The sequence below is a fragment of the Bos taurus genome, chromosome 23 (genome assembly GCF_002263795.3).
Source record: "Bos taurus isolate L1 Dominette 01449 registration number 42190680 breed Hereford chromosome 23, ARS-UCD2.0, whole genome shotgun sequence".
In the NCBI taxonomy this organism is placed as follows: Eukaryota; Metazoa; Chordata; class Mammalia; order Artiodactyla; family Bovidae; genus Bos; species Bos taurus.
In genome coordinates, this window is record NC_037350.1 from 29,170,482 (window position 1) to 29,185,507 (window position 15,026).

Sequence of the window (15,026 nt, forward strand, 5' to 3'; positions counted from 1 at the left end):
ATCTGTCTGTTTTGCTATTTCACGACTTTCACCAACTCTTCTGACATTTACAGCGGCTATCCCCCACCACCTTCTCTGTAAGAAAATCAACTTGAAACTCTAGTTAATAAGTCTCCTGGACATAATAGGAATGTTTCAATTCAAACCTCTCTGATGACTTTCTAGCTTGCCTGACAGATTTGTTCAAATTCACAGCCTCCCAACCACGAGAGGCACAGGAAGCTTAAGATATTCTAACAATGCAGAGCTTCTCAGAGAGTTAAAGTTGTTAAATAGAACTAGTAGAGGATTTCTTTGTTGAGCTAATGCTTGCTGCCAAGTTTCCATATCCCTTACCTACTGTGTCCCTGGGAGTGTATTGATTAATATAGTTGGTGTATAGAAATGTAAGTAGTAGCTTTAATGTTTGTAACCTTAGACCCTTGAGTTAATTCTTTTCTTGTTATCAGATCACATCAGTCGCTCAGTTGTGTCCGACTCTTTGATACCCCATGAATCGCAGCACACCAGACCTCCCTGTCCATCACCAACTCCCAGAGTTCACTCAGACTCACATCCATCGAGTCAGTGATGCCATCCAGCCATCTCATCCTCTGTCATTCCCTTCTCCTCTTGCACCCAATCCCTCCCAGCATCAGAGTCTTTTCCAATGAGTCAACTCTTCGCATGAGGTGACCAAAGTACTGGAGTTTCAGCTTTAGCATCATTCCTTCCAAAGAAATCCCAGGGCTGATCTCCTTCAGAAAGGACTGGTTGGCTCTCCTTGCAGTCCAAGGGACTTTCAAGAGTCTTCTCCAACACCACAGTTCAAAAGCATCAATTCTTCGGTGCTCAGCCTTCTTCACAGTCCAACTCTCACATCCATACATGACCACAGGAAAAACCATGGACTTGACTAGACGAACCTTTGTTGGCAAAGTAATGTCTCTGCTTTTGAATATGCTATCTAGGTTGGTCATAACTTTCCTTCCAAGGAGTAAGCGTCTTTTAATTTCATGGTTGCAATCACCATCTGCAGTGATTTTGGAGCCCCCCAAAATAAAGTCTGACACTGTTTCCACTGTTTCCCCATCTATTTCCCATGAAGTGATGCCATGATCTTCGTTTTCTGAATGTTGAGCTTTAAGTCAGCTTTTTCACTCTCCACTTTCACTTTCATCAAGAGGCTTTTGAGTTCCTCTTCACTTTCTGCCATAAGGGTGGTGTGCATCTGCATATCTGAGGTTATCTTGATTCCAGCTTGTGTTTCTTCCAGTCCAGCATTTCTCATGATGTACTCTGCATATAAGTTAAATAAACAGGGTGACAATATACAGCCTTGACGAACTCCTTTTCCTATTTGGAACCAATCTGTTTTTCCAAGTCCAGTTCTAACTGTTGCTTCCTGACCTGCATACAAATTTCTCAGGAGGCAGATCAGGTGGTCTGGCATTCCCATCTCTTTCAGAATTTTCCACAGTTTATTGTGATCCACACAGTCAAAGGCTTTGGCATAGTCAATACAGCAGAAAGAGATGTTTTTCTGGAACTCTCTTGCTTTTTCCATGATCCAGAGGATGTTGGCAATTTGATCTCTGGTTCCTCTGCCTTTTCTAAAACCAGCTTGAACATCAGGAAGTTCACGGTTCACGTATTGCTGAAGCCTGGCTTGGAGAATTTTGAGCATTACTTTACTAGCATGTGAGATGAGTGCAATTGTGCAGTAGTTTGAGCGTTCTTTGGCATTGCCTTTCTTTGGGATTGGAATGAAAACTGACCTTTTCCAGTCCTGTGGCCACTGCTGAGTTTTCCAAATTTGCTGGCATATTGAGTGCAGCACTTTCATAGCATCATCTTTCAGGATTTGGAATAGCTCAACTGGAATTCCATCACCTCCACTAGCTTTGTTCGTAGTGATGCTTTCTAAGGCCCACTTGACTTCACATTCAAGGATGTCTGGCTCTAGGTTAGTGATCACATCATCGTGATTATCTGGGTCGTAAAGATCTTTTTTGTACAGTTCTTCTGTGTATTCTTGCCATCTTTTCTTAATATCTTCTGCTTCTGTTAGGTCCATACCATTTCTGTCTTTTATCGAGCCTATCTTTGCATGAAATGTTCCTTTGGTATCTCTGATTTTCTTGAAGAGATCTCTAGTCTTTCCCGTCCTGTTGTTTTCCTCTATTTCTTTGCATTGATTGCTGAAGAAGGCTTTCTTATCTCTTCTTGCTATTCTTTGGAACTCTGCATTCAGATGTTTATATCTTTCCTTTTCTCCTTTGCTTTTCACTTCTTTTCTTTTCACAGTTATTTGTAAGGCCTCCCCAGACAGCCATTTTGCTCTTTTGCATTCCTTTTCCATGGGGATGGTCTTGATCCCTGTCTCCTGTATAATGTCATGAACCTCATTCCATAGTTCATCAGGCACTCTATCTATCAGATCTATGCCCTTAAATCTATTTCTCACTTCCACTGTATAATCATAAGGGATTTGATTTAGGTCATACCTGAATGGTCTAGTGGTTTCCCCTACTTTCTTCAATTTAAGTCTGAATTTGGCAATAAGGATTTCATGGTCTGAGCCGCAGTCAGCTTCTGGTCTTGTTTTTGCTGACTATATAGAGCTTCTCCATTTTTGGCTGCAAAGAATATAATCAGTCTGATTTCGGTGTTGACCATCTGGTGATGTCCATGTATAGAGTCTTCTCTTGTGTTGTTGGAAGAGGGTGTTTATTATGACTAGTGCATTTTCTTGGCAAAACTCTATTAGACTTTGCCCTGCTTCATTCCGTATTCCAAGGCCAAATTTGCCTGTTACCCCAGGTGTTTCTTGACTTCCTACTTTTGCATTCTAATCCCCTATAATGAAAAGGACATCTTTTTTGGGTGTTAGTTCTAAAAGGTCTTGTAGGTCTTCATAGAACCGTTCAACTTCAGCTTCTTCAGCGTTACTGGTTGAGGCACAGACTTGGATTACTGTGATATTGAATGGTTTGCCTTGGAAATGAACAGAGATCATTCTGTCGTTTTTGAGATTGCATCCAAGTACGGCATTTTGGACTCTTATGTTGACCATGATGGCCACTCCATTTCTTCTGAGGGATTCCTGCCTGCAGTAGTAGATATAATGGTCATCTGAGTTAAATTCACCCATTCCAGTCCATTTAAGTTCACTGATTCCTAGAATGTCGACATTCACTCTTGCCATCTCGTTTGACCACTTCCAATTTGCCTTGATTTACGGACCTGACATTCCAGGTTTCTATGCAATATTTCTCTTTACAGCATCAGACCTTGCTTCTATCACCAGTCACATCCACGGCTGGGTATTCTTTTTGCTTTGGCTCCTTCCTTTCATTCTTTCTGGAGTTATTTCTCCACTGATCTCCAGTAGCATATTGGGCACCTACTGACCTGGGGAGTTTCTCTTTCAGTATTATCATTTTGCCTTTTCATACTGTTTCTTATTATAGCCCACCACTTTTGCCCTATAGGTATGCAACTTTATCTAATGCTTTGGGAGGGTGACGCATGACTTTAGAATAATCACCTTGAGAGAAAAATAAGTTTTCTGAGGAAAAGGGTCATAAAATGTTAACAGGCCTCCTGGCCAGAAGATGATGTAAATCACCTAAAACTTTTGCATATGATAAGTTTGCAGGAAGAAAGCCTGGCTTTGATAATGATCAAGGACTGCTGACCTTGCATGACTCTACCCCTTCCCCCTTTATCTTGTATGCACAACTTAAGGTATAAAAACTACTTTTGAAAATAAAGTGTGGGCCTTGCTTACCGAAGCTTGGTCTCCCCATGTCGTTCTTTCTCTTTCCTTTTCCTATTCAGGTTGATCTCCATGGAGCGCAGGGGCTCTCTGTGTTCACTTTCCTGCCTGGGCTTCTAAGACCCACTCAAGAAAGTGCCTAAGGTGGGGCACATTCCGCGATTCGAGAGGGTGCCTGTGGCCTACGTGAACAGAGCAAGTCCCGTGCGGGGGCTTTATTAGCTTTCTGTGTAAACCAAGAAATATCAGCCTCTTTTCTCTCCTCTATTTCTTAACTGCAAAATTGTTTCCTTATCTCTTTATCTATTCTTTCGCCAATGCCGTCCTCCCGAGGGAATCCCTGGATCCAACCGGGGCTGGACCCTGGTACTAAAGAATCTGCCTGTCAAGAAGGAGAGTGGGGTTCAATACCCTGGAGAAGGAAATGGCAACCCACTTCAGTATTCTTGCCTGGGAAATCCCATGGACAGAGGAACCTGGCAGGCTACAGTCCATGAGGACGACTTAGTGCCTAAATGACAACAACAACAAACTTTTTAATACTGGAAAGTCCCCCAAAGCTTATTTGATGCCTTGTCCTCCTCCTTGCTTTCCATGTGTTTCTTCTTTTCTTATTGTGTCTCCTTTGCTGTCTCGCATATAGGGTCATTGTTACCATCTTTCTAAATTCCATTTATATGTCTTAATATACTGTATTGGTGCTTTTCTTTCTGACTTGCTTCATTCTGTATAATAGGCTCCAGTTTCATCCACCTCATTATAACTGACTCAAATGTGTTCTTTTTAATAGTGGAGTAATATTCCATTGTGTATATGTACCACAGCTTTCTTATCCATTCATCTGCCGATGGATATCTAGGTTGCTTCCAGGTCCTAGCTATTGTAAACAGTGCTGCGATGAACATTGGGGTACATGTGTCTCTTTCAATTCTGGTTTCTTCAGTGTGTATGCCCAGCTGTGGGATTGCTGGGTTGTATGGCAGTTCTATTTCCAGTTTTGTAAGGAATCTCCACAGTGTTCTCCATAGTGGTTGTACTAATTTGCATTCCCATCAACAGTGTAAGAGGGTTCCCTTTTCTCTGCACCCTCTCCAGCATTTATTGTTTGTAGACTTTTTCATAGCAGCCATTCTGACTGGCATGAGATGGTACCTCATTGTGGTTTTGATTTGCATTTTTCTGATAATGAGTGATGTTGAGCATTTTTTCATGTGTTTGTTAGCCATTTGTATGTCTTTGGAGAAATGTCTGTTTAGTTCTTTGGCCCATTTTTTTTGACTGCGTCATTTATTTTTCTGGTATTGAGTTGTATAGCTGCTTGTATATTTTTGAGATTAATTCTTTGTCAGTTGCTTCATTTGCTATTATTTTCAAGGCTGTCTTTTCACCTTGTTATAGTTTCCTTTGTTGTGCAAAAGCTTTTAAGTTTAATTAGATCCCATTTGTTTATTTCCATTAAACTGGGGGTGGGGGGGTAGATCATAAAGGATCTTGCTATGATTTATGTCAGAGAGTGTTTTGCCTATATTTTCCTCTAGGAATTTTATAATTTCTGGTCTTAAATTTAGATCTTTAATCCATTTTTAATTTATTTTTGTGTATGGTGTTAGAAAGTGTTCTAGTTTCATTCTTTTACAAGTGGTTGACCAGTTTTCCCAGCACTACTTGTTAAAGAGATTGTCTTTTCTCCATTATATATTTTTGCCTCCTTTGTCAAAGATAAGTTGTCCATAGGTGCATGGATTTATCTCTGGGCTTTCTATTTTGTTTCATTGATCTATATTTCTGTCTTGTGCCCATACCATACTGTCTTGATGACTGTAGCTTTGTAGTAGAGTCTGAAGTCAGGCAGGTTGATTCCTCCAGTTCCATTCTTCTTTGTCAAGATTGCTTTGGTTATTCGAGGTTTTTTTTTGTAATTCCATACAGATTGTGGAATTACTTGTTCTAGTTCTGTGGAAAATGCCATTGGTAGCTTGATAGGGATTGCATTGAGTCTATAGATTGTTTTGGGTAGTATATTCATTTTCACTATATTGATTCTTCCGATCCATGAACATGGTATATTTTCAAACTATTTGTGTTATCTTTGGTTTCTTTCATCAGTGTTTTATAGTTTTCTATATATAGGTCTTTTGTTTCTTTAGCTCAACATTCAGAAAACGAAGATCATGGCATCTGGTCCCATCACTTCATGGGAAATAGATGGGGAAACAGTGTCAGACTTTATTTTTCTGGGCTCCAAAATCACTGCAGATGGTGACTGTAGCCATGAAATTAAAAGACGCTTACTCCTTGGAAGGAAAGTTATGACCAACCTAGATAGCATATTCAAAAGCAGAGACATTACTTTGCCAACAAAGGTTCGTCTAGTCAAGGCTATGGTTTTTCCTGTGGTCATGGATGGATGTGAGAGTTGGACTGTGAACAAGGCTGAGCACTGAAGAATTGATGCTTTTGAATTGTGGTGTTGGAGAAGACTCTTGAGAGTCCCTTGGACTGCAAGGAGATCCAGCCAGTCCATTCTAAAGGAAATCAGTCCTGGGTGTTCTTTGGAAGGAATGATGCTAAAGCTGAAACTCCAGTACTTTGGCCACCTCATGTGAAGAGTTGACTCATTGGAAAAGACTCTGATGCTGGGAGGGATTGGGGACAGGAGGAGAAGGGGACGACAGAGGATGAGATGGCTGGATGGCATCACTGACTCGATGGACGTGTCTGAGTGAACTCCGGGAGTTGTCGATGGACAGGCAGGCCTGGCGTGCTGCGATTCAAGGGGTTGCAAAGAGTCGGACACAACTGAGCGACTGATCTGATCTGATCTGATCCCTAAGTATTTTATTGTTTTTGTTGCAATGGTGAATGGGATTGTTTTCTTAATTTCTCTTTCTGTTTTCTCATTGTTAGTGTATAAGAATGCAAGGGATTTCTGTGTATTAATTTTATATCCTGCAAGTTGATTAGCTCTAGTAATTTTCTGGTGGTGTCTTTAGGGTTTTCTATGTAAAGTATCATGTCATCTGCAAACAGTGAGAGTTTTACTTCTTTTTTTCCAATCTGGTTTCCTTTTGTTTCTTTTTCTTCTATGATTGTTGTGGCTAAAACTTCCAAAACTGTGTTGAATAGTAGTGGTGAGAGTGAGCACCCTTGTCTTGTTCCTGACTTTAGGGGAAATGCTTTCAACTTTTTGCCATTGAGGATAATGTTGGCTGTGGGTTTATCATGTATGGCTTTTATTGTGTTGAGGTATGTTCCTTCTATGCCTGCTTTTTGGAGAGTTTTGTTTTATCATAAATGGGTGTTGACTTTTATCAAAGGCTTTCTCTGCATCTATTGAGATAATCATGTGGTTTTTAATTTTCAATTTGTTAATGTGGTGTATCACATTGATTGATTTGCAAATATTGAAGAATCCTTGCATCCCTGGATAAAGCCCACTTGGTCATCATGTATGATCTTTTTATTATGTTGTTGGATTCTGTTTGCTAGAATTTTGTTGCAGATTTTTACATCTATGTTCGTCAGTGATATTGGCCTGTAGTTTTCTTTTTTTGTGGCATCTTTGTCTGGTTTTGGTATTAGGGTGATGTGGCCTCATAGAATGAGTTTGGGAGTTTACCTTCCTCTGCAATTTTCTGGAAGAGTTTGAGTAGGATAGGCATTTAGATTTCTCATTTTCAAATGAGATTACAAGGACTTCTTTGGTAGTCCAGTGGTTAAGACTTTGCCTTCCAGTGAAGGGGGTGTGGGTTTGATTCCTGGTCCAGGAGCTAAGATCCCACATGCCTCCTGGCCAAAAAAACAAAACATAAAACAGAGGCCATATTGTCAGAAGTTCAATGAAGACTTAATTTAAAAAAGTGAGATGCAACAATGTCTTGCTATTTGCCATAGTTATGCTTTTTATATAAAATTTCCTTGAACACTGAAGTTGTTTGTGAGTATCAAATGCTTATTTTTGCTCTAGGGGAAATTCAGAGTTATATTCTTACAAGCCCTTGGCCACCTTTTTGTCCACTGATGAACGTGTAGTCTTGTTTTAAGTGTGCTTCTGCTTAAAGACACTACATATATGTCATTCATTAACATTGAACTCACAGCGAATAGCACTGTAACCCATGGCTGAAAAGAGCTTATCTAATACATGCATTTTTCTCTGTAAGGCCCATCACAGTCTTTTTGCCCTTGGGAAATTAGACAGCATTTTAGTACTACACTTGGGGACCAGTGAGATCACCAAAAAACATCCCAAACTGTGAAAAACGTGGCACTAAATATACTATGAAAAGGCCACTTACTTATAGCATAGAACTGAAGTAAGAGGGCAAAACTTTATCTTGTTCAACCTAAGCTGGCAACATGTCTATCAGCTGACTCAATTTTTTGCCATGTGCACATGCTAACACCCATGCATAAGTAGAAAAGTACTGAAAATATTGATTTTGGGATTACACATAAATTTTAGAGAGCAAGCGTTTTGACAAATACTGAATATACAAATTATGAATATTGACTATTCTAATCTTCTCTACTCTTGCAATCTTTGGTGTTTTCTTCACAGCTGAAACTTTAAGACATTTTCAGAAAGCCAAGGATTATGAGTCAAATACCCATGTTTTTCATTTAGGCATCCATGAAGGCATTTCTATTCATTGTTTTGCTAACCACTTATGAAACAACTACAATGTACTTCTGGAACAAAGACGAATAGGATGCGCTAAGTATTACTGAGTATTATTACTTATTTCTAGCTTGAGTCTAGTGAAGAAGAAGGCTAAATTTCTAATAGAAACCACAAAAGGCTATGATTTGTCTTGTTAAAATCTGGCTGGATAGAATACCATCTCTTTTGTGTAAAATTGAATCTCTGATCTTCAAGAAGTTTTGGAAGGTATGGGATAAAATAATATTTCAAGTTAGGTCCATGAAATCCTGTTGTTAAAGACTCCTTGGGTGCAAATTTCTTAAGATCCAAGGGAAGGGATCGGGGAACTATTAATAATAACCAGATAAGAGAACTGGGCTCTGGTTTGTGAAATAGCCTAGAGACATGGGGGACCCATTATGTTTTCATTTATTATAATATGAATCTATTACTTTGGGAATTTGATAAATAAATAAAAAATTTAAAGAGCTGTTTATATGATAACTGGTAAATGTAAAAAATTAAACCTGGTAAAGTTTTTACACAGTAAATTTTTTAAAATGTATACAATGAAAATTATATCTTTCCATCACCTGAAACCACTGATATGCTTACCTAGAATCCAGGTACAGATAGAGTAGTTTTGATACCCACCAGGGTTCTTGACTTTCCCCAGTCAATAGAAATTGACTAGAAGCCAGACAAGAAATTCAGGCAAGACTTTACTGGGGCTCCTTCACTCCCTGCATGAAGGAGTGAAAACAAGTAACAGATTCGATTGCTTGCTACAGAGGAAGGATGAGCTCCTTCCTTACATGAGGTGAGGCTGAGGGTGGGAAGAGGGATGGGGCCAGAGGGGTGGCTTAGATTGTTTGCCTACCATTTTGTATTGTTAAGTGCAGGGGGGCATCCTCAGTACCCTGCTTTTGCTCCCAACACCCAGTTTTTGCTCCTAGCTCTTCAGAAATGGCAGTTGGGTCTTTAGTCTTTTGTATCTTTTGGTCCAGAACTGGCCCAGGCCCACAGTTATCTTTAGTTTCATATAGTTTCTTTGTATTTTGTAGCTGGAAGAGAGGTGTGTCCATGTGCAAGCTTTGCAGCACTATAGCAAAAGGTCCCAGCTACTAGGCCTGTCTCAGTTTCTTGACTATGCCCATATAAACAGATATGAGTGGTTTATTTTATGCTTTTTACACAAATGGGAACATACTAAACATACTATTTTGTACTTTATTTTTTCTGTTTGACAAGTATCATGGAATTCTTTGGCACCATTGGAAATAATCATTGGATACTATGGCTAACCAAGTGGCACTTTAGTAAAGAATCCACCTGTCAGTTCAGGAGACACAACACAACACATGGATTTGAGCCTTGGGTTGGGAAGATCCTCTGGAGTAGGAAATGTCAACCTGATCTAGCATTCTTGCCTGGAAAATTTCAAGGGTAGAGGAAGCAAGTGGGCTACAGATAGTCCATGGGGTCACAAAGTGTCAGACATGACTGAGCAACTGAGCACCAACATTATGTCTGCATATGTTTTTGTAAGTAAACAGAAAGATATTTAAAGACAGACACCAACATTTCACAATGATTTCATCAGTTGTGTGGAGTGTTTGGGGGGAAGAAAAAAAGAATCTTCATTTTTTTTTTTTTTTTTAGAGATTACTATTTTATTTGAATTGTTACAGTTAGGGTGTATTATAGTTACAATTTAAGCTATAGAATTAAAAAAGAATGTAGGCGGCATTTACTTTTGGCTGTAGACAGTGGACCTTACAGGAGTTCAAAGAAGGGGGCTTTCCCTGTTGGTCTGTTAGAAAAGCAATGGGAATGAAGTAAGGGTTTGACTCAGATGGATGACGAAGTGACTGAACACACTGCTGGGGATGAGAAGTCAATAGATCAGCCTGGTATCTGTGGAGAATTTGCAGAAGGGAATAGTAGGAGACGAGCTGTCAGGCAGGCATTTGGGCATGGAGGACACTGAAAGGCCATATAATCATGTAGATGTTACTTTGTAATAATGTACCAGCTTCCTTCCCCTTGAATCAGGCCCAGCATTGGCAAGGCCTTGATAACCCACATAAACAACTCCTCAAGGGCTGTCTCAACTGAAATACTTTTCTGGGATGGTGAAAGGTATGAAAGCTGGGTGTAGGGTGGAAGGATTGAGAGCTTAGTGGAGAGAATTAGCCCCCATGGAGATGGAAAGGTGGGTTTCCATATAACCCTTGATTTCTGCTCTACTTTTGGTCAAGCCAACAGATCAGGAACCTCCTCTGGAGAAAGACAAATATCTCAGGGGGCTGATATTTCCTTTTCATTTAAGGTTTCTCTCCAGTCAATCTGTAATTGGTTCTCAGGGGCCCCTCCCCTCTAGGCAATTGTCAGCCCTCTTTTGTGATAAAGGGAAGGACCTACAACAAAGAAAAGCCAAAGGAATTGGGGACCTAGAAAAGGAGATGGAGAGTGGAAGAGAGAATGACTCTGGGAAGTGGAAGGTGACAGGTGTGACATTTCTAATCAATGTCCTACATTATTTCAGGTTGAGCTCAAGAAGGGAGGAGTTGAAGTTGGGAAACTTAAATAATCTGAACTCTTTGGAAGATCTTAGCACATAGTCTGCTTTTCACAATTTTTTTCCTTTGGAAGTGCTTGCAGGTGAGTTTCTTATTTTTGTATAATTGTTTACAGCTTAGTTCACAGACTCTTTAAAATATAGGTAAAGAATTGGTATTTATGGGGTTTTCTCCTCTGATCATAAACACATTTTGTTTAACCCAGAGAGTCAAAAGTCTGTTTTTCAAAGGCATTTGAAGAAATCCCAGTTGTCCTCTGGAATTCCAGTGTTGCAACGTCTTCCACTAAAACTTTCCCATTTCTCTATAATCCTCACTTCCTTTTATCTTCTGTTTTCCTTCTTTATTCCCACTTCCCCAACCCTTGAAAAATAGAGTGAAAATGTGGTGATCTGAAAAACCAGGATTGTGTTATGATTTGAAAATAGTTTTCATGTGAGTGAATTAAAAAAAAAATTATTTTATTAATAGTTTTTGGCTGCATAGCAGGCAGGATCTTAGTTCCCTGACCAGGGATCAAACCCATGCCCCTGTGGTGGAAGTGCACAGTCTTAACCACTGGACCTCTATGGAAGTACCTGAGTAAATTTTTAAAGCATTCCCAAGAACAGTCTCGTGTAGAGATGACAACCATATTTTCACAAACTCTACTAGCTGATTCTGTGATAACACACACACAGGAATAGCTGCATTTTCCCTATACTTTTCCCCTCTGCTTCCAATCATTCGATGCATTCTCATTTTTAATAAACACACACACATCCCTTTGGATAGCATATGAGATCTTCCTCACAGGTACTCAGGTGCATTTTCAGCTCTTCACTCAGTTACATATCTTTGCTTTCCATTGTGTCTCTCCTGCCTAGAATGCTGAGCTCACTCCCCTATCCTTTGCCTGGCTGACTCTTGTTCTTCAAGACTTTACCTACAATTACTTCCTCAGGGAACCTCTCTGACCTTGATTATTACACTCCCTCAGATCCTAGTCTGGGTTGAGTTTCTCTCTACTCACGTGGCACCTGTACATTCCTCAATCTTATTATTTGTCATGTTTGTAGTATAAAACCTTGTATGAAACTAGAATGTAAAGAAGATTATTTTGGTAAGGGAGAGGGGAATCTAGAGACTGTGAGGCCAAAATTGTGCTAAGATAGTCCTAAAGAGGTCATGACACTAATGGTGGGATAGCAGAGAGGGGCTATATAAGAATTTCCCAAGCAACAATTGATAAGGTGCTAGAGGAATAAGAGACAGTGTTAAGATAAAGATGACGACAATACAGCAAACTTGAGTATCAGGCAGAATTTTCAAACCACTCACAATGGAGCTGGTTGTGCTCAGGAAAGATAAAAGAGATTTTTTATTTTATTTTTTAAATTTTTAGATATTTTATTTAAAATATTAGTTAGATATTGTATCTAACTAAAATGTCCAGATAGAGACTGGTAATCTAACAATATTAGGGGAAACATATGAAAATTTAAAATAATTCATGTTGGACTTTTGCCCTTTAAACCTTTACTTATTTATTTTTGGGAGAATGGCATTGAAACATGTATAATATCATATATGAAACGAATTGCCAGTCCAGGTTCGATGCACGATAGTGAATGCTTGGGGCTGGTGCACTGGGATGACCCAGAGGGATGGTACAGGGAGGGAGGAGGGAGGAGGGCTCAGGATATGGAACACATGTATACCTGTTGATTCATGTTGATATATGGCAAAACCAACACAATATTGTAAAGTTAAAAAATAAAATAAAATAATAAAAAAAGATTAAAAAAAAATCATGCTGATTGTAAGCTGTGATAGGACACAAAGCAGACATTTGAATGGCATTATACTGTTGCTCACGAGGAAGGCTCTATGACTGGTTATAGAGATTGGGAAGGTAGAATGTATTATATCATAAAAATATTAGATTGAACTAATAGGTTAAGGTTTCTGAAGACTGAAAACTGTGAGTTTGGGCCAACTTTCTTGAGTCTTGAATATGTGCATAGTTAAGGAATGCAGTGGAGGACAGGAGTTGGAAAAGCAGTAAGCAACTAAAAAAGGGAGAGAAAAGGACAACGTGTGTTAAAGATTCTTGTTTTTGAGATTCACTTTTATCTTTTTCATTTTAGCTCTACTTATCTCGGGCTTGGTGTAGAAGATGCAAAGAAGCACTAGAATTTGTCACTTAATCACTGCAGAAACTTGGATGACCTTCATGGAAACGGTCTCCATAGGAAACCAAACGATTACTGAATTTGTCCTTCTTGGTTTCTATGTCAAAGCTGAGCTGCATCTCCTTCTCTTTATTGTGTTCACTGTCATCTATGCGTCCATCATCCTAGGGAACATGCTAATCATTGTGGCGGTGGTTAGCTCTCAGAGGCTCCACACACCCATGTATTTCTTCCTGGCTAATCTGTCCTTCCTGGAGATCCTCTATACTTCCTCAGTGGTGCCCAAGATGTTGGAGGGCTTCTTGCAGGAGGCGGCCATCTCTGTGGCTGGTTGCTTGCTCCAGTTCTTTATCTTTGGTTCTTTAGCCACTGCTGAGTGCTTCCTACTGGCTGTCATGGCATATGATCGCTACCTGGCCATCTGCTACCCGCTCCGCTACCCTCTCCTGATGGGACCCAGATGGTGTTTGGGGCTGGTGGTCATAGCGTGGCTCTCTGGCTTCATGGTAGATGGACTGGTTGTAGCCCTCATGGCCCAACTGAGATTCTGTGGCCGCAACCACATTGACCACTTTTACTGTGATTTCATGCCTTTAATGAGCCTGGCCTGCTCAGATCCCAGTGTAGCCCAGATGACAACATTCATTCTGTCTGTGGTCTGCCTCACTGTTCCCTTTGGACTGATTCTGACATCTTATGGCCGGATCGTGGTGGCTGTGCTGAGAGTTCCTGCTGGGGCCAGCAGAAGGAAGGCTTTCTCTACATGTTCCTCCCACCTAGCTGTAGTGTCCACATTCTATGGCTCTCTCATGGTCTTGTACATTGCGCCCTCTGCTGTCCACTCCCAGCTCCTCACTAAGGTCTTTGCCCTGCTCTACACTGTGGTCACTCCTGTGTTCAATCCTGTGATTTATACTCTGAGGAATAAGGAAGTTCAACAGGCACTATGGAGGCTTCTGTATGTTAAGCAAACTGAAACGATTGAAGGAGGATGGTGGTAAAGATGTTATTTGGACTTTGGCATGTCTTCCAGGATTGGTTGGGTAGGAATAACTTCCATTTTGACATTTCCGTCTGTGATAAGTTTAATAGTTATACTAAAAATGGGTATTGTAGAACAATAACTTTAAGGTGCTTACTTAAAACATTTTACTTTAATATTTTATTATTTCTTTATTAAATAGGCTGTCAATATTTCCTATAGTAAATAGCTATGCAAAAATAGCAACACAAAGCAAATCTAGAGATCTTGGCTACCTATATTATATATATAAAACAAGTTGAATCATTGAAGTTTGTAATCTAGTTTTCATTGATGACTATGTCTTGAATCTCTTTTTATTTTGACCAATATGCACTTATTTATTCTTGTGAGATTTTTAGCATAGCTAAACATGATTTGTTATGACCAGTGCATTTTCTTGGCAAAACTCTATTAGTCTTTGCCCTGCTTCATTCCGTATTTCAAGGCCAAATTTGCCTGTTACTCCAGGTGTTTCTTGACTTCGTACTTTTGCATTCCAATCCCCTATAATGAAAAGGACATCTTTTTTGGGTGTTAGTTCTAAAAGGTCTTGTAGGTCTTCACAGATCCGTTCAGCTTCTTCAGCGTTACTGGTTGGGGCATAGACTTGGATTACTGTGATATTGAATGGTTTGCCTTGGAAACGAACAGAGATCATTCTGTCATTTTTGAGATTGCATCCAAGTACTGCATTTCGGACTCTTTTGTTGACCATGATGGCCACTCCATTTCTTCTGAGGGACTCCTGCCCGCAGTAGTAGATATAATGGTCATCTGAGTTAAATTCAACCATTCCAGTCCATTTAAGTTTGCTGATTCCTAGAATGTCAACATTCACTCT

At 39.8% G+C, this 15,026-nt stretch overlaps 1 protein-coding gene across 1 annotated transcript; it reads left to right on the forward strand.

The window, feature by feature from the left end:
* The first annotated feature begins 12,847 nt into the window (after positions 1–12,847).
* Positions 12,848–14,162, forward strand: OR11A1 (olfactory receptor family 11 subfamily A member 1). Its single transcript, XM_015459916.3, has one exon. It carries the CDS (start codon positions 13,146–13,148, stop codon positions 14,160–14,162), a length of 1,017 nt encoding a protein of 338 aa, XP_015315402.1. The 5' UTR covers positions 12,848–13,145.
* Positions 14,163–15,026: the final 864 nt, after the last annotated feature.